At 40.8% G+C, this 25197-nt stretch overlaps 1 protein-coding gene and 1 long non-coding RNA gene across 4 annotated transcripts in view; one reads left to right on the top strand and one right to left on the bottom strand.

Annotated features, from left to right (window-relative positions):
* The window catches only part of LOC138744389 (DNA nucleotidylexotransferase-like), a 301609-nt gene that overhangs the window by 172860 nt on the left and 103552 nt on the right, over positions 1–25197 (top strand). For all 3 annotated transcript variants that reach the window (XM_069900499.1, XM_069900498.1, XM_069900500.1), the window contains exon 8: positions 20841–20943. In XM_069900499.1, the coding sequence (XP_069756600.1) occupies positions 20841–20943 (103 nt within the window). The remainder of the gene's footprint in view (positions 1–20840; positions 20944–25197) is intronic.
* Positions 22921–25197, bottom strand: part of LOC138744395 (uncharacterized) — a 461764-nt gene continuing 459487 nt past the window's right edge. Inside the window, exon 14 of the long non-coding RNA XR_011345476.1 lies at positions 22921–23030. This is a non-coding gene — a long non-coding RNA (uncharacterized lncRNA). The remainder of the gene's footprint in view (positions 23031–25197) is intronic.

The following is a 25197-nucleotide window of genomic DNA, read 5'->3' as shown; positions in this document are numbered from 1 at the left end:
CTGTTCATTAATCTCACAGCCTGCGGGAAGAAGCTATTTCCCTGCCTAGCAGTCCTGATTTTGATGCTCCGGTGCCTCCTCCTTGATGGTAGTGGGTGAAAGGTACTGTGTGCTGAGTAGAAAATGTCCTCCTTAATTCTTTAAGCCCTGCAGAAGCAATGTGCCCAGTAAATGTCGCCAATAGAGGAAAGGGAGATGCCAGTGATCTTCCTGGCCAATTTGATGATCCTCCATATTGACATTCAATCTGATGATTTGCACCTACTGTCCCACATAATGATGCAGCCAGAAAGGGGACACTCAATTGTGCTCCTATACAATGTTGTCAAGATGATTACCCCAGTCTGTGTTCTGCCTTCGGCTAATGAGGGTGAAGCCTTGAAGGAGCTTCACAATGCCAACTGCGAAGCCCAGACAACCTACCCTAATGGTGCCATGATTGTTGTTGACGACTTCAATCACGCTAACATGAAAATGGCCTTCCCACGGTTTCAACAGCATGTCAACTTCACCACCAGAGGAGAGAACATCCTACATCAGTATACATCAATATCCCTGGTGAGTACAAGGCTGCACCTTGCCCCTACCATGGTTACATGTCCATCCTGCTAACCACAGCATAAAGACCACTGGCAAAGCAAACTAGGTAATTTCACAGGGAGATTAGGATGTGGCCACAGTAGCACTAGAAGAATGCTTTGAGACCACTGGCTGAAGCCGCTTCAGTTAGATGGCCACCTACAATGGTTATGTAAACATAGAGGAATACATGAACTCAGTGAGTGGCTATATCAGCAAGTGCATTGAGGATGTCAGTGAGATCAAATGCTTTACTATAACCAGAAACCATGGTTGGATACAGAGGTCTGAGCCTTTCTCAGAGCTCATGATGCTAGCTTCAGGACAGGGGATAAGATGAAACAAAGATTTGCCAGGGCTGAACTCTTCCATGCAATCCAGATGACAAAGCAAGGGTATGCACAGAAGATCCACAGACAGCTGTGCAACACCGGCGACACGAGGCGCATGTTGAAATGGATCAAGACTAAAATGGATCACAAGTCAACCTTGTGAGTTAATTACAATGACACCTCCCTTCTGAACAGACTAAACATCTTCTATACACAGTTTGAAGAGAAGAACAGGATGATGCCAAAGAAAGCTTCATGTCCCCCACCCTGGTGAACAGGGTCCCTTGCATAGCCATAACCCATCCAAGGTAAACACAAAAAGGCAGTGGGATCAGTCAACATACCTGGTTGGGTACTGAAGGACTGTGCAGATCAATTGATAGAGGTCTTCATGGACATCTTCAACACCTCATACAGCAGTCCATCAGGGTTCAAGATAGCCAACTTCATCTCGGTTCCCAAGAGAGTGACAATACTGGCCTCAATGACTACTGCCCAGTAGCTCTGACCTCCGCCATTAGGAAATGCTTTGAGCGTCTGATGATGGAACGCATCAAAGTACAACTCCTAGAGATGCAGGACCCATTTCAATTCACCTTCAGAAGAAACCATTCCACAGACGATGTTATAGCCATGTCCCTTTACTCCATCTTGACCCACCTGGAGAATGAATCTCATTCTGTTCATCGACTTCAGCTCAGCATTTAACGTGACCATGCCCAGAGGCTGGTGGAGAAGTTGTCCTTGCTGCAACTGGATTCTGGACTTGCTAATGGAAAGTCCACAGTCTGTCCAGGTTGGTAGCAGAAAGTCGAGCACCATCACGCTAAGCTCTGATGGACCTCAGGGCTGTGTGCTCAGCCCACTCCTGTTCATGCTACTGATCCACGACTGCATTGCCAGATCCAGCTCCAACAGTATCAAGTTTACAGAAGACATAACAGTAGTCGGCCTCATCGGCAATAACAATGATGAGTTGCACTACAGAGAAGAGATGGAAAATTTTGTGATGTGGTGCGAGATTAATAACCTGAGTCTCAAGATGGACAAGATGAAGGAGATGATCATGGACTTCTGGAGGACCAGGAACATCCACCCTCCATTGCAGAAAAACTCTGTGGAAAGGGTGTAAGCACCGAGTTCCTTGGTGTTCACTTAATTAATGACCTATGGTGGAGACTCAACATCTCCTCATTTGTCAGGAAGGTGCAACAGTGACTGCACTTCCTGAGAAGACTGAAGCTAGTAATGCTACTGGCCACCATTATGTCAACCTTCTACAGGTGCTGTATTGAGAGCGTCCTGGCCAACTGCATCACAGAGTGGTACGGTTGCTCCAGAGAAATAGATCGGAGGTCAATCCACAGGACCATAAGAGTGGCAAAGAGGATCATTGGAGTCTCCTTTCATCCATTGACTTCTCTATATAGAAGTTCCTGAAAGACTACAATTGCATCTTCTTCCACTACTATTTCTGGTAGCCCATTCCAGGCACCTACCACTCTACCACTGTCTTGTAAAAATCTGGTCTCTCACATCTCCTTTAAACTGCCCTTGTGCCCTAACACCTTAGAGGCATGCCCTCTGGTTTTTGACATTTTTACCCTGGGAAAAGGATTCTGATTGATGCCTCTATAAACTTCTATCAAGTCTTGCCTCAGCCTCTGATACTTGAGTACAAAAAAAGCAAAGTTCACCCAAACTTTCTCCATAGCTCATATATTCTAATCTGGGCAACATGCTGGTAAATATTTTCAGTGCTCATTCCTGAGCTTCCACATCCTTCTTGTAATGGGATATCAGAATTGCACACAATAATCCAAGTGTGATCAAACAAAAGTTTTGTATAGCTGCAACAGATCTTCCTTACTTTTATATGCACTGCCTTGTCCAATAAATTCAAGATACCATATGGCTTCTTTACCAACCTATCTACTTTCATGGTCACTTTCAAGGAGGTAAGGATCTTTCTCCCCCCCCCCCCCCCCCCACCAGATCCCTCTGGACATCAATTGTTTTAAGAGACCTTTCACCAATATTATACAGCTTTGACATTTGCATAGAGCATATCAGTGTGCAAATGGTCCAAGGGTTAGAAGATCAATGAACATGTAAGAAGAAAATATAAAAAAAAAGCAAATATTACAATGAAGGTTGCTGTTTTTTACCTAGTTCCACGTAGCTATAAAATAACTTTCTGTGAAAGATCTCATAAGTACAGATGAGAGATAAATGATCTCGTGTGAATAGGTCACCTGGCTATAGAGGCACTAACTTTGTATCATTTGCTTAAAATATGAGTTGCCCTCAGCTTGACTGGCAAGTGAATCTCATTCCCTGTGAGTATTTTTCCTGCTGAATTATTTTGCAATGAGTGAAATTGATTCCCGGCGTAAACAGATACTGTGGCTCAAAGATTCTATGCCTCTTTGGTTTGTTGGAAGATCTATCCTCTGGCTGAAATGGGAGAGATCACCACCTCCATCTCACTTCCCCCTTTGCTGGAGATTGGAGGAATATTAGCAACCCCCTAATACTGGTTGGAGATAGTGTTTCTTTGATGGTGTGGGTTCAAATATCAAGTGATGTGAACAAAAAGTGGCAATGATTTCATTTCAAATTTAATTAGCTCCTGCTAAAGTAGTTTGAGATATTTCTGATGTGTCGTCGCTATTATGGAGGGCTGCATAAATGGCAAATGTTATTTTAATCCTGAGCTCAATTGGTGGATGATCCTTACTCTTGTTCCAGAAGTAAAGGCGCTGTAGCTTGTGTTACAAGTTACATCCACTTTTCTGCAAATATTTCTCGACACATTTGTCTTACAGTGGCTTCTATTCTGTCTCCAGGCTTTCAATTGAATAATCTTTTGATGGTGCTTTGGAAGGAAGTAAACAAGGTCATTAATCTACACAATAGATGAGTTGTCCCCTATGCAATAAATTCTGTCTGGAAAGGCCAGTAAACACTCGAAAGTGAAGTTTGTTGCTTTGTATGTTGTGTTAACCTCTTCCAACCTGAATTTTTTTTTTGTTGCTTCATTCAATATAAATATAATTTGATTAAACCTTTGAAAATATTGCATTATGAAATTCATTCAGCATTACCAATGCAGACTAAGCATAGGTTAGAAGGCTTGCCATAGCCTCATCACAGCCTGAATGAGATTCTAATTTGCCTTTTGCTATAATGTAGCTGTTATGCTGAAGAAACAGATCCTGTGACCACACAAGGTAAATATATTATATATTTTACTGTTTTGGAAGAACAGGAGCTTCACATCTATTCCTCAATCAACACCTATTCTAGACTACTGCTTTTTAGTAGGAATTGGGTGTCCCAATCCACACCCTCCAATAGTGACTACACATCAGAAATATTTCATCATTATAAAGAACTCCAGGTTGTTCTATAGTCATGAAAATTTCTGTGCACATTTGTCTTCAATAGAATATGGATGATATTGATTTTTATTGTGTGCCTCTCAAATACCCTGAACCGAGAAAGTGGTTCGGGACCAAACACTTTGCCAAGGGCCTGGATAGAGGCCAGACCAGATAAGGACTGCAGATTTCCTTTTACCTTAGTAAACTAGATGATTTCCCTTCCCCTCCTGTCCCTTACTAATAATCCAGTAGTAACAATTGCTGACTTGCTTAGTAACTTAAATTTATATTGAGTGAAACATGAAAGTCGACATACACTGTGATTTCAGCATCCATAAAAAGCAAAGATATACCTTAGAACACGGGTGAAGATATGTCATAACTATGTTACCTCAAGTTACCTCCTTACCCATCCCTTTGTAAGCCATTGCTTATTCTTCTCCTATCAGAGACTACTATTCCCTGATTTACATAATGAAACATTTTTCCTCTCTTTCTCATGTTGAATTTGCTTTCATTCCATCTGGGTGCAAACATTTTTATTTACTTCATTACTCTCCCTCCTTTTCTTCCAATTTTGTTTTCTATTATTTATCTTGTTTATCAAAAATAATGACAGATGCACTAGAACAAAGGATTAGCAGGGACCTTGCGTCCCACTGAGGTTTCAGCCATCTGACCAGTCAGATCTTAGCCAAATCCATTCACTTTATGTGATAAAATAAACAGATGAGAATATTGGCTGGAGAAGATTATACGGGGCCAGACAATATCACAACTGCTTTATGACACAGGAATACTATTGGTATTCAGTCAGCTTTGTAGAAAATTACCTCAGCATGTGCTGTGCATTGAGGAAAAGGAGAACTCACAATTAAATAGTCATTTTAATAATAAAACTTTTGGTTTAAAGCAGAAAATATCATAAGTTAGACATAAAGAAAATATGTAATGTGTTAAGGTATTTGAGATCAAGAAAGAGATTATGCTGGGTCTTTTGAAACCACACACAATAGCCTGAATATGCCTGAGATGATCTGATCTCAGAAGCTAAACAGGATCTGGACTGGTCAGTACTTGGAGAGGAGACTGCCCCCTAGGAACACCAGGTGCTGTAGGTTTCTGTGAGGGACACTGGACAAAGTGGTGACTCTCTGTCTGCCTTATGGTAGACACGTTAAAAGAATTTCATGTATATTACATTTTAAATGTAGTATTACATGGCAATAATGGAACCTTTATATCTATTAAGGTGGATAAGTCCCTTGGGAATATATCTCGGGTATTGAATGATTACAATGAGGAATTTTCTGGAGCTTTAACAAAGATCTTTGTATCTATACTAGCAACAGGTGAGGGCCTAGAGTACTGGAAAATGGTCAATAGCCAAGAAGTTATAATCCAGGAAATTGCAGGATGGTCAGCCTCACATCAGTGATAGAGAATCTATTGGAGAGGATACTTCAGGATAGGCTTTGTGAATATTTGGAAAGACATGGTAAGGCTAGCGACAGTCAGCATGGATTTGTGAGAGCCAGGTCATGTCTTACTAATTTGGTTGAGTTTTTAGAGAAGATATCAAAGGTAGTTGATGTGGGTAGGGAATGGACGTTGTCTACATGGACTTTAATAAAGCTTTTCAGATTTCAGATTTATTGTCAGAGTACATACATGACATCACATACAACACTTTGATTTTTTTTCCTGTGGGTGAAGCAGAAATTACCATTTTTGACAAGTTTCCTCATGGTAAGATGATCCAGAAGGTAGAGATGCACGGATAGGTTGGATTCAGACTACCTTGCCCATAAATGACATAGGGTAATGGTGGAAGGGTACTATTCTGGCTGGAGGCTCATGACCAGTGGTATTCTTCATTGGTATTGGGATCCCTGTTAAGATATGCATAAATGACTTGGATGAAAAATTAGGTGAGTCGGTTAGTAAGTTTGTAGATTATTGGAGTTGTAGACAGTGTAGAGCAGCATTCTCAACTTATTTTTGTCTATGGCCCCCTTATGACTCTGCTCAACATTTGTAGGCCCCCTTCCCTGTGAAGTAGTCAAGTTTGTTTGGTTTCTTGGTTCTTTGGGTGGTATGGTTGGCGTGGCGGGTTAACACAACTCCTTTACAGTGCCAGCGATTAGGACTGGACTGGGGTTCAAATCCCATGTTGTCTGTAAGGAGTTTGTACATTTTCCCCGTGTCTGTGTGGGTCTGTGGGTTTCCTCCCACCATTTAAAACATACTGGGGGTATATGTTAATGGGGTATAAATTGGGAGGTATGGGTTCGTGGGCCGAAATGGCTGCTACTGTGCAGTATGTCTTAAAAAAAATTCTCTCCTATTAACCACATAAAAAAATTAAAATAAAAAATATTATTTCAGACCGTGGTTCCCCCCCCCCGCCTTAAATGTGCTGTGGCCCCCAGGAGGGATGGGTGGAGGTTGTGTATGGCCTCATTGAGAATGACTGGGTTAGAGAGTTATCAAATAATACACAAAGATATAGATCAGTTATAGATGTAGGCAAAGAAATGACCAGTGGAGTTTAATCAAGACAAGTATGAGGTGTTGATCTTTGTGAGGTTAAATGTAAAGGGAATGTCAATAGTTAATGGCAGGACTTTTAAATGCACTGATCTTCAGTGGGATCTAGGAGTTCAGGTTCATAACTCCTTGAGAGGGTCCACACAAATAGAGAGGGAGGTAAAGAAGGTATATGGTATGCTTGCCTTCACTGGGCAGGCTATTGAGTATAAGAATGAGGAAGTCATGTAGCAGTGATTGAAACATGGCCTGTTTATATGCCCTGTGTCTAGGTGGAGTTAAGTAAAACACCAGGAAATACACTTTGGGCTCGTAACGCTCTTAAAATAAGTCCAGTATAATTTTTACGATACCTTTTGGAGTTCAAACAAAGAAGCAGATAAAATTCATGAAACATCTATCTTTATAACAGTTCATTCTATATTCGTTTGGTTTTCTTTGAATGTCATAAAAAATGACCAGGGAGGCTGAAGATTAACAAAAAAAAAACCCAAAATGTTGATGACATGCAACCCCATTGTCATGACCTGGATATAAATCACTGCCCAAAGTTGGTTCAAGATTTCATTTTTTGTCACATAAACAAAATACCTCTCAAATCTCTTTTTTCTTTGTCCTGTAAAGGCAGACAGAGTTGACTTGTTCCACCAACACTCCCCACTTGCCCTGGGAGTATCAGTTGCCATATCCCATTTTGAATCTATTATAAATAACCAAATGTAACAAGCAATAAAAATTCTTTACAATAAACATATATTTTTAAAAAAGATGAGATTCTATTATAGTGAGTAAGATTTTAATAGATACAGCCCTGAAAATGTCAGTATGAATTTTGCCAGGAGACAAATGTTGATTGGAAATGGTATCTCACTCATTGGTAGTGATACATATTAGCCAAGATGTTGGATTGGATTGCCATTACCATTTGTGTGTTTTTAATCTCTGTGCTCTCTTTGTTTTTACTCCGTGTATTGGGCTTAACAGCAGGTGATGGTGAACAATGGCTGTTATAAAATAGCATGAATTTTATTTTGATAGTTGCTGGAACTCCAGGAAGCCCCTGAGATACCATATTAGATTTATTTAATACTGCATTCCACAAACAAAGCATCCCTAAGTTTGATTTTTATATTGTAAATTTCTTTGATTCGTGTTTGTAATATGTTGTGGCTTTGACTGGATCATTTCCATCTTGAGTGGAAACACAACACATCAGATTCTGACTTTTAGTCATCCTGCAATAGTTCCTCTAACTTTTATTTCCATTTATTCTTTTAATTTTATGTGGAGTTGACAAATTGCTCTTTGAATTACTCTCTAAATAATTAAGTGCTCGAATTGTCTTCATGCATTTATCAATGTCACTGGCTGATTGTCATTCAGGAATGGAAATAATATTTACAGCATTTTTACATGTGGTCTTCCAGATTTTATCCATATAAAGGGAATAAGTGCTCTTAGAAAAACGTTTGAGCGAATTGTTAGAAAACACAAGAACTATGTAGTTATAACTCGTTTGGCAGGGTGATTAGTTTTCAATGTTAGGTTTGGTGCATATGCATTTATAATGTGTAAATCTAATTAAGAACCTTTGTGAGTATTTAGACAACAATTTGACTAACACTTTGACCATCATAGGTTACAGGCAAGTGTACTCTCTGAGAGTAACTACCATATGCTGAGCATTATATTCATACTTTGCTTCCGATCTGAAATCCATCCATATACAGTGGGTTTTGTTTGTGTTAGAAAACTTATTCCAAATTGTAGAATTTGTACCACAAATCTGTACAAATATTGGCTGCTAAGACCTGTATTCATTCTGATTGTAATTGTTGAAAGAGCTAAGCAACTGCAAGGCTTTCAGTGGATCAGGCCCCACAGAGCCCAATATGTGCATATGAACATGCAAGCTAGAAACAGAATATCAGACAGCACCGTCCCTCAAGTCAACCAATAAGATGGCAGATTTGATTGGAACTTTAATTCTGCATTATAGCCCATTAATTGTAACATTTCACTCCCCTTCTTATCAATATGCCAAAAACTGCTTCCACCACCCTCTGAGGGTAAAAAATGTGCTTCATCTCTGCTTAAGTGGGTGACCCCTTTTTCTTCAATAAGGTCCCCTGATTTTAAAGTCTCCCACAAAGGGGGAAAAAAAACTATCATTCTCTAGCCAGTCAAAACTTCCCAGTGTCCTGTATGTTTCAATCATTATTTCTTACTCATCTAAATTCCAGTATATACAAGCATAGCATGTGCAGTCTTTCCTCATTGGACAGCCTGGCTATCATTGGTATTTATCAAATAAACTTTCTCCCAGCTCCTCTCAATTCATTAGCTCCCTTTCTTAAATATGTGTATGCTGTACACTACACGAGATAAGGTCTCACAATACCCTTTGCCACAGAATCCCCTTTTGTGCTTGATTTCCTTAGCAGTAAATTGTTGTATTCCATTAGTTTTCCTATTACTTGTGTATCTGCATAACAGTCTTTTGTAAATCCTGCCCCAGGACTTGCATATCCCTCTGTACCTCCGTGCTCTTTAACATCTTTTGATATTATCTTTTTTATTATTTTACTCTGCCATAGAACCATAGAAACAAGAAACGTTGCAGCACAGATTCTTTCTAGTCTGAGCCACATTATTATTCTGCCTAGTCCCACTGACCTGCCCTTCCATCCATGTACCTGTCCAAAATTCTTCTTAAATGTCAACATTGAGCCTGCATTTAACAATTCAGCTGGCAGCTCATTCCTCACTCCCACCATTCTGTGTGAAGAAGTCCCCTTTAAGCTTTTCCCTTTTTACCCTCAAACCATGTTCTCTAGTTTTTATTTCACATAACTTCAAAGGAAAAAGCCTGCTTGCATTTACTCTATCTATACACATCTCTATCAAATCTTTCCTTTTTCTTCTACGGTCGAGGGAATAAGGTCCTAATCTGATTAACCTTCCCTTGTGACTCAGTTCCAGCCTGAATAGCAGCTAGGCTGCTGTTCATTGACTTCAGCTCGGCGTTTAATACAACCATTCCCCAAAGGCTGGTGGAGAAGCTGTCCTTGCTGGGACTCAAAACCCCTCTGGATACTGGACTTCCCAGCACCATCATGCTGAGTGCTGACACACCTCAGGGCTGTGTACTCAGCCCGCTCCTGTGCACACCTCTGACCCACAACTCCATTGCCAAGAGTATAATCAAGTTTTCAGATAATACAACAGTAGTTAGCCTCTTCAACAACAATGAAGAGTCGCACTACAGAGAAGAGGTGGAAAATCTTGTGATATGGTGCAAGAGAAACAAGCTGAGTCTCAACGTGGACAAGACAAATGAGATGATCATGAACTTCAGGAGGACCAGGAATGACCATGCTCCACTACACATCACCACAGCTTTGTAGAGCACCAAGTTTCTTGGAGTTTAATCAACCAGTGACCTTTCATGGACACACATCTCGTCACCTGTCAGAAAAGTGCAATAGTGACTCACTTCTTCCAAAGACTGAAGTGGACAAGGCTACCGGCCACCATTATGTCAACCTTTTACTGGAGCTCTATCAAAAGTGCCCTGGCCTGCTGCATCACAGTGTGGTATGGTTGTTATGGAGAATTGGATTGGAAATCAATCCACAGGACCATAAAGAGTGTCAGGGAGGATCACTGGGGTGTCTGTTTCCCCCCTCCCCCCTTTGATGTGATCTACCAGGCATGATGTTTGAAGAGGGCATGCAAAATCATTGAGGACTCCTTCTACTCAGTACACAGCATCTTTCAGCTGCTCCCATCTGGAAAGAGATACAGGAGCAGAGCCAGCACCACCAGGCTGAGGAACAGCTTCTTCCACGGGCAGTGAGAATGCTGAATGACCAAGATGACTGCTAACAGTAACCATCCTAGACTCTCACATTCATTAAACTAATTTATTTATTTGTATATAAGAAATACTTGACCTGCATATGCATTGTTTGTTGTACGTGTGTTATGTTTTGCACTGAGGACCGGAGAATGCTGTTAGGTCAGGTTGTACTTGTACAATCAGATGACAATAGGCAATAGTTCCTCCAGTACCAATAACATCCTAGTAAATCTTCTCAGCTCTCTTTCAATTTTATTGATATCTTTCCTGGAGTTAATTAACATTTTGAATGTAGACAAATAACTTTTGCAATATTATATGTGTACAATGGAAGGACATTCCAACTAACAATGCCCTCTTTGAATATTCAGATACCAGGGAATGATTTGAGGTGTTCTGAAAACATCAGACACCCAGTTTCCCATTGTATCTTTCCATAGACGTTGCCTGAACCGCAGAGTCCCTTTAACTTCCTCTTGTGTACAACATGATCACACGATCAGCCACATTAACCAAGTCCCCGTCCCTTTTCGCCTTTCACAGGGACCCTCTCTCTCTGCGACTCCCTGGTTCACTCTTCCTTCTACCCTTCCATCCCCTTAGGTACTTCCCATTGCAACCAGAGTAAGTATAAGACTTATTCCTACATCATCCCCATCACCTTCATCCAGGGTTATAAACAGGCCTTCCAGGTGAGGCGCGTGCACCTCCTCCAAACTAGTCTACTGTATTCAGTACTTCCAGTGTGGCCTCTCACTGACGCTGCTTGACCTGCTGAGTTCCTTCAGTAGATTGAGTTTGACAAGGAGTTTTTGTACTTTTTAAAAGAAAGGTAACAATTAATAATCGGCTATGGTTTCTATGGGTCGATTGTTCAAGCCAAAACTCTTCATCAGGACTGAGAGAAGTGTACCAGAACAATGTAAAGAGGACAGGGTGGGAGGGGTGAGGCAAGGCCCCCACACAGGACTGTTGAACCTAGGCAGGGTTGAAATATGATGAACAGGGGCAGTGGAATGGCAGTTGCCAGACAAAAAGAGAGGGAGACAAAGAAAATAAATGGCTCAGGTGAGGGAAGATGAGCCATACAGGGTGAAGTGAGTGCAGGACATAGGAGTGCTGGAGAAACTCGGCTGGTCACGTGGCATCTATGGGAAGTAAAGAGTTACCAATGTTTTGGGCCTGAGCCCTTCGTCACGGCGCGAGCAAAAAGCAGCAGGTTCTGAAATAAAACTTTGGGGCAGGAGTGGAGCGGAGAGGAGGGAGGAAGGGGCGGGGGTGGGTGTGGGGAAGCCCAGACGACCTGGTAAGAGGTAACAGCTGGAGTGGGTGATTAGAAGATGAAGGCTGTCATTATTACCCCAGCTATCTTTGCAGATGATGCCGCTTTAGTTGCCCATTCAGAGCCAGCTCTTCAGCGCTTGACGTCCTGCTTTGCGGAAACTGCCAAAATGTTTGGCCTGGAAGTCAGCCTGAAGAAAACTGAGGTCCTCCATCAGCCAGCTCCCCACCATGACTACCAGCCCCCCCACATCTCCATCGGGCACACAAAACTCAAAACGGTCAACCAGTTTACCTATCTCGGCTGCACCATTTCATCAGATGCAAGGATCGACAATGAGATAGACAACAGACTCGCCAAGGCAAATAGCGCCTTTGGAAGACTACACAAAAGAGTCTGGAAAAACAACCAACTGAAAAACCTCACAAAGATAAGCGTATACAGAGCCGTTGTCATACCCACACTCCTGTTCGGCTCCGAATCATGGGTCCTCTACCGGCACCACCTACGGCTCCTAGAACGCTTCCACCAGCGTTGTCTCCGCTCCATCCTCAACATCCATTGGAGCGCTAACACCCCTAACGTCGAAGTACTCGAGATGGCAGAGGTCGACAGCATCGAGTCCACGCTGCTGAAGATCCAGCTGCGCTGGATGGGTCACGTCTCCAGAATGGAGGACCATCGCCTTCCCAAGATCGTGTTATATGGCGAGCTCTCCACTGGCCACCGTGACAGAGGTGCACCAAAGAAAAGGTACAAGGACTGCCTAAAGAAATCTCTTGGTGCCTGCCACATTGACCACCGCCAGTGGGCTGATAACGCCTCAAACCGTGCATCTTGGCGCCTCACAGTTTGGCGGGCAGCAACCTCCTTTGAAGAAGACCGCAGAGCCCACCTCACTGACAAAAGGCAAAGGAGGAAAAACCCAACACCCATCCCCAACCAACCAATTTTCCCTTGCAACCGCTGCAATCGTGTCTGCCTGTCCCGCATCGGACTTGTCAGCCACAAACGAGCCTGCAGCTGACGTGGACTTTTTACCCCCTCCATAAATCTTCGTCTGCGAAGCCAAGCCAATGAGAAAAAGAGATCCTCCATCCATTTTATGCCTGTCATCTGCCTTTCTCGTTTTAGTCTCAAAGTAAGTCCCAACCCAAAATGTTGACTATGCAATTTTCTCTCTCAGGATGCCAATGTCCTGCTGAATCCTCCAGGCTTCTCAATGTTTTGCTATAGTGTGAGGGATATACAAACATTCAGAATATTAAGTGAAGAAACTGATGTCCTGAACAGTGTATTAAGTGGAAGGGATATGTCTTTAATGGCATCAACTTAATAGCCACTAATATTTTCTATGATCTCATTATGAGAGTGAATTGCCATGAAAATTAATTCATTGTCTTTACCTTTATAGTTACAATGGTACAAAATAAGAATGTCCTAATGACTGGTTTCCATGGCCTTAAAAAGCTTAATGGAAGTTAAATTGTGAACAGTTTCCTTTGAATTAACGCCTGGTATCCACATAATTCCATAACTCCTGAAAAACCCCTCACAGTTCCCACGATCTTCAGTGATTCTTCACAAAGAAGAAAAGTTAGAGAATGAAAACAGTTGAATTAACTGAGATTCATGTCATACATGCCACCTGAGAGAATGATCTCAGAGAGTGTTAATCAAAAGTATTTTTTTTCCTTGCAAGATGTATGGAAACTGACTTCACTGTCTCCTTTTTATAGTTCCATCTGCTCTCGTGAGCGCTGCAATTCCCTTTACACGCTAGATCATCTAACTTTGCCTTGGGATTTAGTTAAGCTTACAGAGATAAGACTGGCATGCTGGCCACAAACCATGCCTGAAAAGTCCTTGTAGTACTGGATTTCATGCTTTCATTTCAGAGCTTGAATATAATAGAGGATTCAGTTTAAAATATTTTATTTTTTTTTAAAAATGAACAAGCACAATAAAATGCCTTTAATAAAATTAGATATTTACAGTAGATAATCTTTTAAATAACCTTCAAACAGACAGTAATAAAAAGAATTGTAATTCTTCAAAATGAGATAAATCTTTGTAGATTACTTTTAAGTATTCTCCTTCAAAAAATATCAGACTGAATTTTTGAGATCTCAAATCAATTGGTTGTGCCTTTGGGATTTCATTTTGACAATGCTACTGACTTTGATTCAAGCCAAGTTGAGTCACTGATATCTTTAATATCCCAGAAAAGAGATTAACAAAAGGTGACGGCCTTTTGGGAAAGTAGGTAAAAAATTATATGGAAAAAGAGAGTGCTTTGAGTATGAATATTGTAATTTTTGTCTCTTTGCTGAAGGAAGCAGTTACTGATTTATTTTCAACGTAATACCTGGTTGTGAAGCAGCTTCCCTGAAACTATAGAGCAGTCAAACTTGATAGTTTGTTACTGTTGGGTTTGTGTTGCAGTTATTGATAACTTATGTTGGAGCCTACAGAATGATCAAAACCATTTATCTTCATTGTTTGTAGAATGTTAACTGTTGATGTGTACTTGTGGTTCATATGTGTGTCTCCACTGCTTTTAGTGGTAAGATGTGGCACTGACTATTCCTGTTAGATTTTACTCCATTTTAGGCAGTGATGTAATTGGTCAAAATGCTCTCCATTGTCCACCTGTAGAAATTTGCAAGAGTCTTCGGTGACAGACCAAATCTCTTCAAACTCCTCGCTAGGTATAGCCGCTGACAAGCCTCCTTCATGATTGCATCGACGTGGAGGCACCACAGGACTTCAGAGATGCTGACACCCAGGAATTTGAGTTCTTAACCCTTTCTACTGCTGACTCCACGACGAGGACTGGTTAATGTTCTCCTGATTTGCGAATGTTCCTGTTATGCTAATGTTGAATGGAAAGTTGTTGTTGTGTCACAACTCAACACGCTGATCTATCACCCTCCTGTACTCTTCCTCATTGTCTGCGATTCTGCTGACGACCATGGTATTATCAGCAAATTTATAGATGGCATTTGAATATTGTCCAGCCACACAGTCACGGATATAGAGTGAGTAGAGCAGTGGGCTAATGATGCAAGTCAAGGATCCAGTTGCAGACAGAGATGCAGAGGCTGAGGTTTTGTTGCTTGCTAACCAATACTGAGGGTATGATGGTGTTGAAAGCTGAGTTGCAGTGGGTGAAAAGTAACTTGATGGAGGTATTGCTGTTACCCAGGGCCGAACAGAGAGCCCTGGAGCAATCATAAGTGAATTTCATTACTCTACCTTGTTACATTCATTCTCTAATTTGTTATGTGTCACCGTGCCACTACTGTGGCCCTTTGTACTTTCTTCCCCTTTGTTGGTTTGGGGGCCTTCCCTCCAGTCTCAGCCCCACTGTGGAAGGACCTTGCCCTCAAAACCCTTCCATTCACAGCATCAAGCCTCAGTGAGTCCCACAGCACATATTCCTAAAGCCTGCATTCCCTCACCGACATAAAAGATGCAGGAGGACAAGCAAGATTTGGAAAGGACGTCTTTCATGGAGTTGATGCATGGTATTACTTCATCAAAATTAGTAAATTGGATCAGCAAGTTTGCAGATGACACTAAGATTGGAGGTATTGTGGACAGCGAGGAAGGCTTTCAAACCTTGCAGAAAGATCTGGATGAGCTGAAAATGGCAGATGGAATTTAATGTAGACCAGGGTGAGGTGTTGCATTTTGGAAGGACAAACCAGGAAAGGACATTCATGGTAAATGGTAGGGCACTGAGGAGTGCATTAGAACAGAGGGATCTGGGAATGCAGATACATAATTCTCTGAAAGTGGCATCACAGATGAATAGGGTTGTAAAGAGATCTTTTGACATATTGGCCTCCATAAATCAAAGTATTGAGTATAGGAGTTGGGATGTTATGGTAAAGTTGTGTAAGACACTGGTGAGGCCAAATTTGGAATATTGTGTGCATTCTTGGTCACCTAACTACAGGAAATATATAAAATAGAAAGATTGAAGATTTACTAGGATGTTGCCTGGACTTCAGGAACTGAGTTACAGGGAAAGGTTAAACAAGTTAGGACTGTATTTCCTGGAGCATAAAGCAATGAGGGGAAATTTGGTAGAGGTATTTAAAATTATGAGGGGGATAGACAGTAGATACAGATAGACTTTTTCTACTGAGGGTAGGTGAGATACAAACCAGAGGACATGGGTTAAGAGTGAAAGGAGAGAAGTTTTGGGGGAATTTCTTCACACAGGAAGTGGTGGGAGTGTGGAACAAGCTTCCAGCTGAAGTGGTGAATGCAGGCTCAATTTGAACATTTAAGAATTTAGACAGGTTCATGGATGGAAGGGTTATGGAGGACTATGGACTGGGTGTAGGCCAGTGGCACTAGGCAAAAAAAAATCGGCACAGACCAGTAGGACAAAAGGGACCTGTTTCTGTGCTATAATGTTCTATAGTTTTATGGTTCTAAAAACGAGAAGCTAATTTTATCTGCTACTAAGGCAGAGATAATTCAATCAGAGGGATTTTGTCATCACTCCAATTTAGAGGAAGTCTTACCTCCTGATTCAAACATAGAAATCCAAACTACTTTTTAAGTGTTACTTTGTTTTGTATTTTCAAAAACCTGAAGAGGAATTAAGTGGAATAGTAAGATGTGGTGGTATTCCAAGACATTAATAACGTCGAGGTACTCGAGATGGCAGAGGTCGACAGCATCGAGTCCACGCTGCTGAAGATCCAGCTGCGCTGGATGGGTCACGTCTCCAGAATGGAGGACCATCGCCTTCCCAAGATCGTATTATATGGCGAGCTCTCCACTGGCCACCGTGACAGAGGTGCACCAAAGAAAAGGTACAAGGACTGCCTAAAGAAATCTCTTGGTGCCTGCCACATTGACCACCGCCAGTGGGCTGATAACGCCTCAAACCGTGCATCTTGGCGCCTCACAGTTTGGCGGGCAGCAGCCTCCTTTGAAGAAGACCGCAGAGCCCACCTCACTGACAAAAGGCAAAGGAGGAAAAACCCAACACCCAACCCCAACCAACCAATTTTCCCTTGCAACCGCTGCAATCGTGTCTGCCTGTCCCGCATCGGACTGGTCAGCCACAAAAGAGCCTGCAGCTGAAGTGGACTTTTTACCCCCTCCATAAATCTTCGTCCGCGAAGCCAAGCCAAAGAGAAAGAAGAATAATTAACATAGGATACCCTGATACAAAAAGATGTGATTGTCCAGGTACTTGTGCATTTCAGAATTGGGGAGGACCTCAGCTTGCAGGAATACATTTTTATTTAAGAAAGGTTGTCAAGTTTATTGTCATCTGATTGTACAAGTACCACCTGACAAAACAGTGTTCTCCGGTCCTTGGTGCAAAACATGCAGACACACAACCACACATATCACACATACAGAAAAAAATACATATGCAAGACAAATCTTTCATATCTACAAATAAATAAATAAATATTGCTTTGTGCACACACAAAAAAAACTGAGGGGAATATACCTCACTTTGGTATTTATAGCAGTTGCTTGAGAAGATGTGAATTGACACATTTACTCAAAGTGCTTTGAAATGCGAGATTGTGGAAGGAAAGTTGATGTTGTGCTTAACTGGTTTTTGGTGAACAATTGTTTGAGGCATGTTCATGTATACCAACAAATTAAAGCTAAAAAGTGAAAGAAGTCATTCATTAACCAGCTAGTATCACATAGGTATTAATCACAGATAGTGTTTGAAATGGCTGTTATTAATTAATTCTTTGTGATTAATTAATTCTTCGTATTCTTCCTTTGAATGTCCAGTTTAAGGCAACAATTATTTTCCGTAAGATTAATTAACCTGTTTGATGATCTTGAGGGCAGAGAGTTTACCTTAACAATGATTTGTGTGAAGTGTTGTTGCATGGGCATAGTCTTGTTAGGGATATCTTTTATCTCTTATGGCTCCAATAAATCAATGGTTAGAACATTGGTCTTGTAACCAGGGGTCGTGAGTTCATTCCCCACTAGGGCCTCATTTCAGTGAGGGGTGCTGGACAAAATGGTGACTCTGTCTTCCTACAGTAGACAAAGTGAAAAAATTTCACATGTTACGTTCTAAATATAGTATTATGTAACAATAATTAACCTTTAACCTTAACTATCATATGCTCATGGTGACCTTGACCTGTTTGGATCTTTCCACATTTTCTGTGGTGGATCAAAATATAGGTGCCAACAGCTTCCAGGAATCAGAATTGGGAGGTTGAAGAAGTGCAATGGTGAGCAAATCACAGGTTCAAATGGCTTCTTATAGTTAGGGAATCAAGGGCAGGAGTCGAGGAAGTTTGATGGGGAGCAGGCAGCTGGATATGTGCAATGAGCTCAGGCTCAGCATCTACAGCCCCTCGCTCCACCCTCCTCCCCACCCCCTACATGCTCCTGCAGCTGGATAATGTACGGGAGCAATAAGAACAAGTAGTGGTGCAGAGACCTTACTTGGAGGAGGAGGTACAATCCTTGACACTCTGAATGGATTTTTTTTCTTTCTTGCCTTTTTCTCCTTATTTTGGAGCATGGCAACTCTTTGCTCATCTCTGAATGGCAATACAACAGAGAATTTTTCGTTGTATCTCAGTGCATGTGACAGTAAATCAATCTAAATCTGAATGAGATATTTTCATTGTTAGGTCAGATACGTTACGACCAACAGTGGTTTCATCCCATGCTTTTCTCCATGCCACTGCACTGTTTTGTTCCAAAAGACCCTGGCTGTGCATCCAAATATATTCAAAAAATGAGTTGGGAGATTCACGAGGTCTATGTAGGTGTGAAAATTCATATTGCTTTTCATGCAAGCAAGCTGTTTGGAGAGATGCACAATGAATATCTGGGGAGAAATACAGGGTTAGTTCAGAGTTCCAGGGAGAACATTCCTTGCAGAATTTAGCTGGGAATCCTCTAATTTGAGAATACATTCCATGCTGGTGACCATTGAAGAGACTGCAGAGTTCCAGAGTTCTCCAGCTCAGTGTTACTATTACCCTAAACTTTCTAATAGTCAGATTAGCCAGTTGTTTTTAAATAGGACAGAAGCCATAACTGAGGTAAAAGCTTACTTTGCATGCCAAGGAATTCTAAATGAGGTTATTTCAGACAATTTATGACTATTTAACTGGAGGGAATTACAGTGGCTTGCACAATAACATAAGTCATGTTCCCAGCTTTCCAATGTATTTACAATCAAACTGCAAAGCAGAAAATACAGTAATTACAAAGCAAGGCCTGAGGAAGTCATGCATTTGGCAAAACACCTCAGTCTTCCTGGCTGTATTTAGTACCTCGGGCAAATTTTATTCCCATTGTTTTCTATTGAATGTTAAAGTCAGTTTATGTACTTTTTCCAAAACCTTAATAATTTATTAATTGTACTGATTTCAAAAGTACTTCATCTCTGTAGTTAAATGAGTCTATTGGGGGGCTGGTTTTTCGGAGGCCTGTACCATGCACATTTTTTTATGGTGGACAAGACCAAAGGCCTTGTTTGAGATGGCCACCTCATGCACTAAACACAGGCCATGAGGATATCAAAGGTGGGAGGAGAGATAGGGGAAGATCAGTCAGGAACACTAGGATTGTCTTGGGTGATCAGTAGGATCGCATTTGGAATTATTAAAGGAAATTATTGATACGCTTTCAAGGGGAACCAGGAAACCATGAAGAAAAGAATTGAAGGTTATGAGATTAAATTAAGAAGGAAAGGAACACTAGTGGGGCAAAAAAAAACACAATCGTCAGTCTGTTGAGCCAAAAGCTGTTTGTTTTTTTTTGGACTTTGCATTCCTTGATCATTTTGTAATTCAAGGATACATTAACAAGCTTCTGAGCCCAAATCATGACAGATGGGGGCATCTAGTGACCATTCATTCAATGGTCTAAATAATTCATCTAACTTCAAAATGTTGGAAAATAGAAAAACAGTTGGATCAACTTTATTGATTTTGTTTCTCTTTTGATAATGTTTCCTTTATAATTGTCAGGTAGTCTGAGGCATTGAATTGCAAAGCACTCTGCTATTTAATCATTTCAGTTTTGTAACATAGCGTATGGAAAGGCAGACAGCGCAGCTTGTTAATCTTTAGTATATTGCTGATATTGTTGATGCTTTTAAGAGATAGCAGAGTCAGATTTATGGCAAGTGATGTTAGTCCTCCCACGTCAGTTGCGTCGAGATTATATTCAATCTGGATGAAAGACAAAATCTTTCCATTTTAAAGCATTGATTGTGCTTCATAATTTTTCACTGTTTCACTGATAAATGACCAACTCAAATGTAATGATTTAACACAATGTTATAGTTTCTTGTTTATCCTTCTGAGCTGTGACTTTAATGTTGTTCCATTTGTCATTTATGCAATAGAAAATGTGGCTTCAGACAGTAATGTTGTGATATTTAGCTTCCATTTTTATGTAGTTCTTCTAGTCCAAAAGCAAAATATTTTGAATTGATAAATTCAATGTGTCATTTGTTTTGATTACGGCATTTGCTTTGCAGTTGTTGGATAGGATAGGACCCTTGATTCGAAAATGGAACCCTTATATTCTTGATTTTTATTTTTCCCTCCCTAGTTTCCATGACCGGACAATGCTGTTAGGTCAGGTTGTACTTGTACAATCAGATGACAATAGGCAATACTTCCTCCAGTCCCAATAACATCCTAGTAAACTGCATCTGTTTAGGGTATAATTAAAAGTTCAGCACCAAGTGAACCAGAATTATTATTCTGAATTACTTAAAGGCGTTTTATTGTACATCTCATTATTTATACAAAACTTGTGCAAGAAATTTACTTAGGGTCCAAGCTCTGGTTGTTATGTTTTTGCAGAGGTAAAGAAGTTGGCCATGATGTGGACTTTCTGATCAGCTGCCACGAGAAAGGGAATGAAGAAGGTCTTCTCCATAAAACAGTCAATAAACTAGATCGTCAGGTAATTGTGATCTTCAGTTGTTTTTGAAATTCAGTTTTGGGATTTGGGAATTTCTGGTCTGCAATTATTACCCACTCCTAATTATCTTGGAGAGCCACTTCTTCAACCACTGTAGTTCTAGTGGTGAAGATCGTACCACAGGTAAAGAGCTCCTGGAGTTCGACTCCGTGATTAGCAGCTAAATTGGGATGGTGTGCGACTTGGAGAAGAATCAGAAGTGATAATATTCCCATGTGGTCATTCTGAGTGTCCTTCATTGTGATAGAATTCATGGGCTTGGGAGGTGCTTTCAAAGTAGCCCTGGAGATTTTTTTTTTGTATTGTCCGCACTATAGCTGCTGTGTATTGGTGATGGAAAGACGATGTTTACCGATGTTCATGGGGTGCCAATCATTAGTTGCTTTGTTTGGGGTGACTTTGAGTTTCTTGGACATTGTTGTTGCTTCGCTCATTCAGATTAGTGGAGAGTACTGCATTATGCTTACTTTCACCTTGTAGCTGGCAGAGAGGCCTATTGGCCACTTCAGCTAAATTTCTGCTCAATAGAATAATAATGATAGGGTTTCCCATGGTAATGTTATTAAATATCAAGGGCCTTGCTGGAGTTGGCACTTTTGAAGCTTACATATTACTTGCAGCTTACACTGGACATTTTATTTTCTTGGGCTTTGCTTCCTGAAAATAGGGAGTATGACAGACAGGGATGCAGTGCTGCCAAAGCTCACCAAAACTGTGCTCTGGCACCTCATGGGGGTACTCTGGGGCTGCTCGGGCACCTCTTCCTGGAGCAGTGGTGCCCCCCCCCCCATCCCCGCTGAGCACTATACTGGACATACCTGTTTCTTCCATCTTCCTTCCTCATCCTACCATTCGCTCTCAATTATACAACGCCAAATACAACATGGCGACCACCAAGGCCAGGTCTCGCGACACCTCCTTGTTGCCATTTTTGGTGAGCTCCGGCACATTTAAAAAAAAATTAGCACTGTCTCTTCCTCCCCCCCCCCCCCCCAATAGACAACTTCAAGCTGAACACAAAATAATTTCAGATTTGCTGGATCACATAGGAAGTTGAATGAACTTTTATTGAATTTAGCATGTTTATTGAATTTAGCATGTTTAATCGCAAAATGATGCTGGCAAATTGTGTTAGTTTAACTGACCTAAAAATGTTTTGCCGCTGATTTTCATTTGTATTCATCATCTGATGCCTCCTCTGTCAGTATCCAACAATAGTCGGCCAGCATTGATGGATTCAACTTGCCCTGCTACCGCTTTTCCATGGTTGCAAGGTCCTGGTGAAACTTTTCACCATGTTCATCACTGACTACAAGATCAGCAGAGAAGTTCAAGTGCGAACCTAGAAAATGAATTTTCAGTGATATGTTGCATTTCATGGTTTTGTATACTTGAAGTAGACAAAATATGACAGAAAATTACAAAAATAGATTACAGGCCACTTAACGTCCACTCAGGCAACGTCCAATTGCATATATGTCGATGGTCCCATAATTATTCAGTTACCGAGCAAGTCTGCAGGAATTCAGAAAAGCGGTTGCTAGCTGTATACCCAAACTGATCCAACTGCCCCACTCTCTCTCCATAGCCCTGCATTAGTCCAAACTAATCCCTCTACCCCGCTCTCTCCCCCAGCCCCGGGTTGGTCCCCACATTGATTCCACTGCCCTGCTCTCTTCCCACAGCCTCATATCAGTCCCCACACTGCTCCCTACTTACAAGTAAAAGGTTTACAGGTGCACTACAGTAACCCATATGGCTTTGCTCTCTCTCTATCTATATATATATATATATATATATATATAAATAAAATATGGTGTTCGCACAACGTCCACATCGCATAACGCCCAATTTCACAGAACATATTGTGAATGTTAAAAGGCGCATACCTGTATATCTAAAAGACAGTACCTGAAAGGAAAATTTTAAGATGATTTTCATGATCAGCAGCTCAAAATCCATAAACCCAAAAGTGTTCATGAAGCAAAATCTTCATTGTCCAGTGTTATCAGCCCTTGTTCAAGTGTTGTCTAGGTTTTGTTCGACACATGCATGTGCTGCATCATGAGCTGAAAAGGTTATGAATAGAATTGAACAAACATAAGCAAAGTCCCTGTTCTGGCCTTACGATGAAAGAAAGGTCACATGAATTGAAGATGTTGGATGGGTTGGACTCTCCTAGGGTTGAGATGATTGACCTCAGACACCACAACGTTCCTCCTTTATATGAAGAATTACTCTACTTGGGAGGAATTTTTTCTTTGAGGCACATTGCATTTCAATTTGTTTTACCAGAAAATTTTCAGCTCCACATGATCAACTGACGCCTTGCTGTCAAGGGAGCCACATTCACCTCAATTTTAGAATTAAGCTAGTTGGTCCCTGTTTGGTCAAATATTAACCTGAAGAAGCAAACTGCTGGAGGAACTCACCTGGTCAATCAGCATTTGTGGAGGGAGAATAATTGTTGACTTAACAAGTTGAGACCCTGCATCAGTTCTGATGCAGGGTCAGGACTTGAAATTGACCTTTTTGTCCCCCCTCAGATGCTGCTGGGTCTGCTGTTCCTTGCTTTTCTTTTTAAGTTCCAGCATCTATATCTCCATTCACCTCAAGGTCCCTCAATAAATCCAGATGAGGTTATTCTGGGTCATTTTTTTTGAGGGTTGGAAGGAAGTGAGCTGGACCTGATTATTGTGAATAATATACACCTGTACAATGGTGCACACTGTTGGGTGGATGCCCATCTTGTAGCTAAATTGGATCAGTTTGACTAGAGATGTAACTCATTCTGGCCACACGTCTTCAGTACTACAGCTGAGATGTTGTCTGGTCCCATTGCCTATGCCACATCCAGTGCCCTCTGATATCGTGGAGAGAATTAAGTTGGGAGGAGATGGGATTCTGTCATGGTGGAGATCACAGAAAGAAACTGGTATGAATAATTTATTTAACACTTCACTGAACATCATTTCCTTTTCTTTAAAACTAGTAAGAATTTACCCTCCCTTGAGAATAAACATATTTCTAACTATACATAATTTATTATACATTAACGAAAACAAAAATAGAATAATGTAAAAAGCATCAGAATTCAAAAATCAACTGATGAGTAACCTCTTGTTCAAAAATTTGTTCATGTATGGCTTCATTAAATTTCAGAATAAATCATTATATTGCAAAGGACAAAGGGGATCATGGTTAGAGATCTGTATGTAGGCAAGAAGGTCACTGAAGTTTTTATGTTATAGATTGGAGGGTACAAGCTTTTCTCTATAGCAGTTTGTCAGGAGCCCATCATGAAAAACTTTAGGGACATGACAATTTTGACAACCAGACCTTTCTCCCTGCTCTTTCAACTCTCTGTTCTGCCTCAAAAAGATAGATTAGCAAAATCTGTATGTTGAATCAGATTATCCATTCACTTCTTGCTGGGCAGGGAGGGTTAAAGTCAACGCAACAGATCACGAAAATAAAGATGAGTTAATGTACAGTTATCATTTAATTAAAGCCTCAGACATCCAGTATTTATTCACTTTTAACAATCTTTGTTTTATAAGTTCCAGGTAGGTCCGCCTTTTTAAGTTTCCCCTTCACTGCCATTTGCGTTGATTCAGCCTGCTGGGATGGTTTAAAAGCCGAACATCATGAATAGAAATAGATTATATGACTGCTTGAGTCTGGTCCATCTTTCTTTAAAATCATGGCTGAGCTGATTGTAGGCTTCAGCTCACTTTGCAGCTCTGTCCCCATAACCCTTGACTCTACAATAAAGGGAAAATTAATTTCAGCCTCAGGTATACCAAATGACTCAGTTATTCATGAAATTGTCGATCACAGTTCGTGGAATTTATACTTCCCAAGGAATGCACCTGACTGATCATTTTTCTATCTTTTTATTAATCATATTATAGGTAAACAATACATGAGGAGAATAAGAGAATAATCAAGAAGGGGGAAAAAATCACTATATAACATATAGCATTACACCACAATAAACGAATATGTTCTCATCTCAAACTGAAATCTTCAAAACAAGAAAAGAAATTATGATATAAAGCCCCACCTAATCTAAGAAAAAAAAGACTGGGTAACCTATCCTGAGAATTTATTAATAAAAATTAATGTCTAGTCTTCAACCGATCATTTTTATGCCTGTGCTAGATCTTCAAACTGATCTATCCAGAACACCCAATATTTTGTTTATATGGCACCATGATGTTTAAAGAAAATCCT

This window comes from Narcine bancroftii, chromosome 10, assembly GCF_036971445.1.
Source record: "Narcine bancroftii isolate sNarBan1 chromosome 10, sNarBan1.hap1, whole genome shotgun sequence".
Lineage (NCBI taxonomy): Eukaryota > Metazoa > Chordata > Chondrichthyes > Torpediniformes > Narcinidae > Narcine > Narcine bancroftii.
This window is presented reverse-complemented; position numbering and strand designations above follow the sequence as displayed.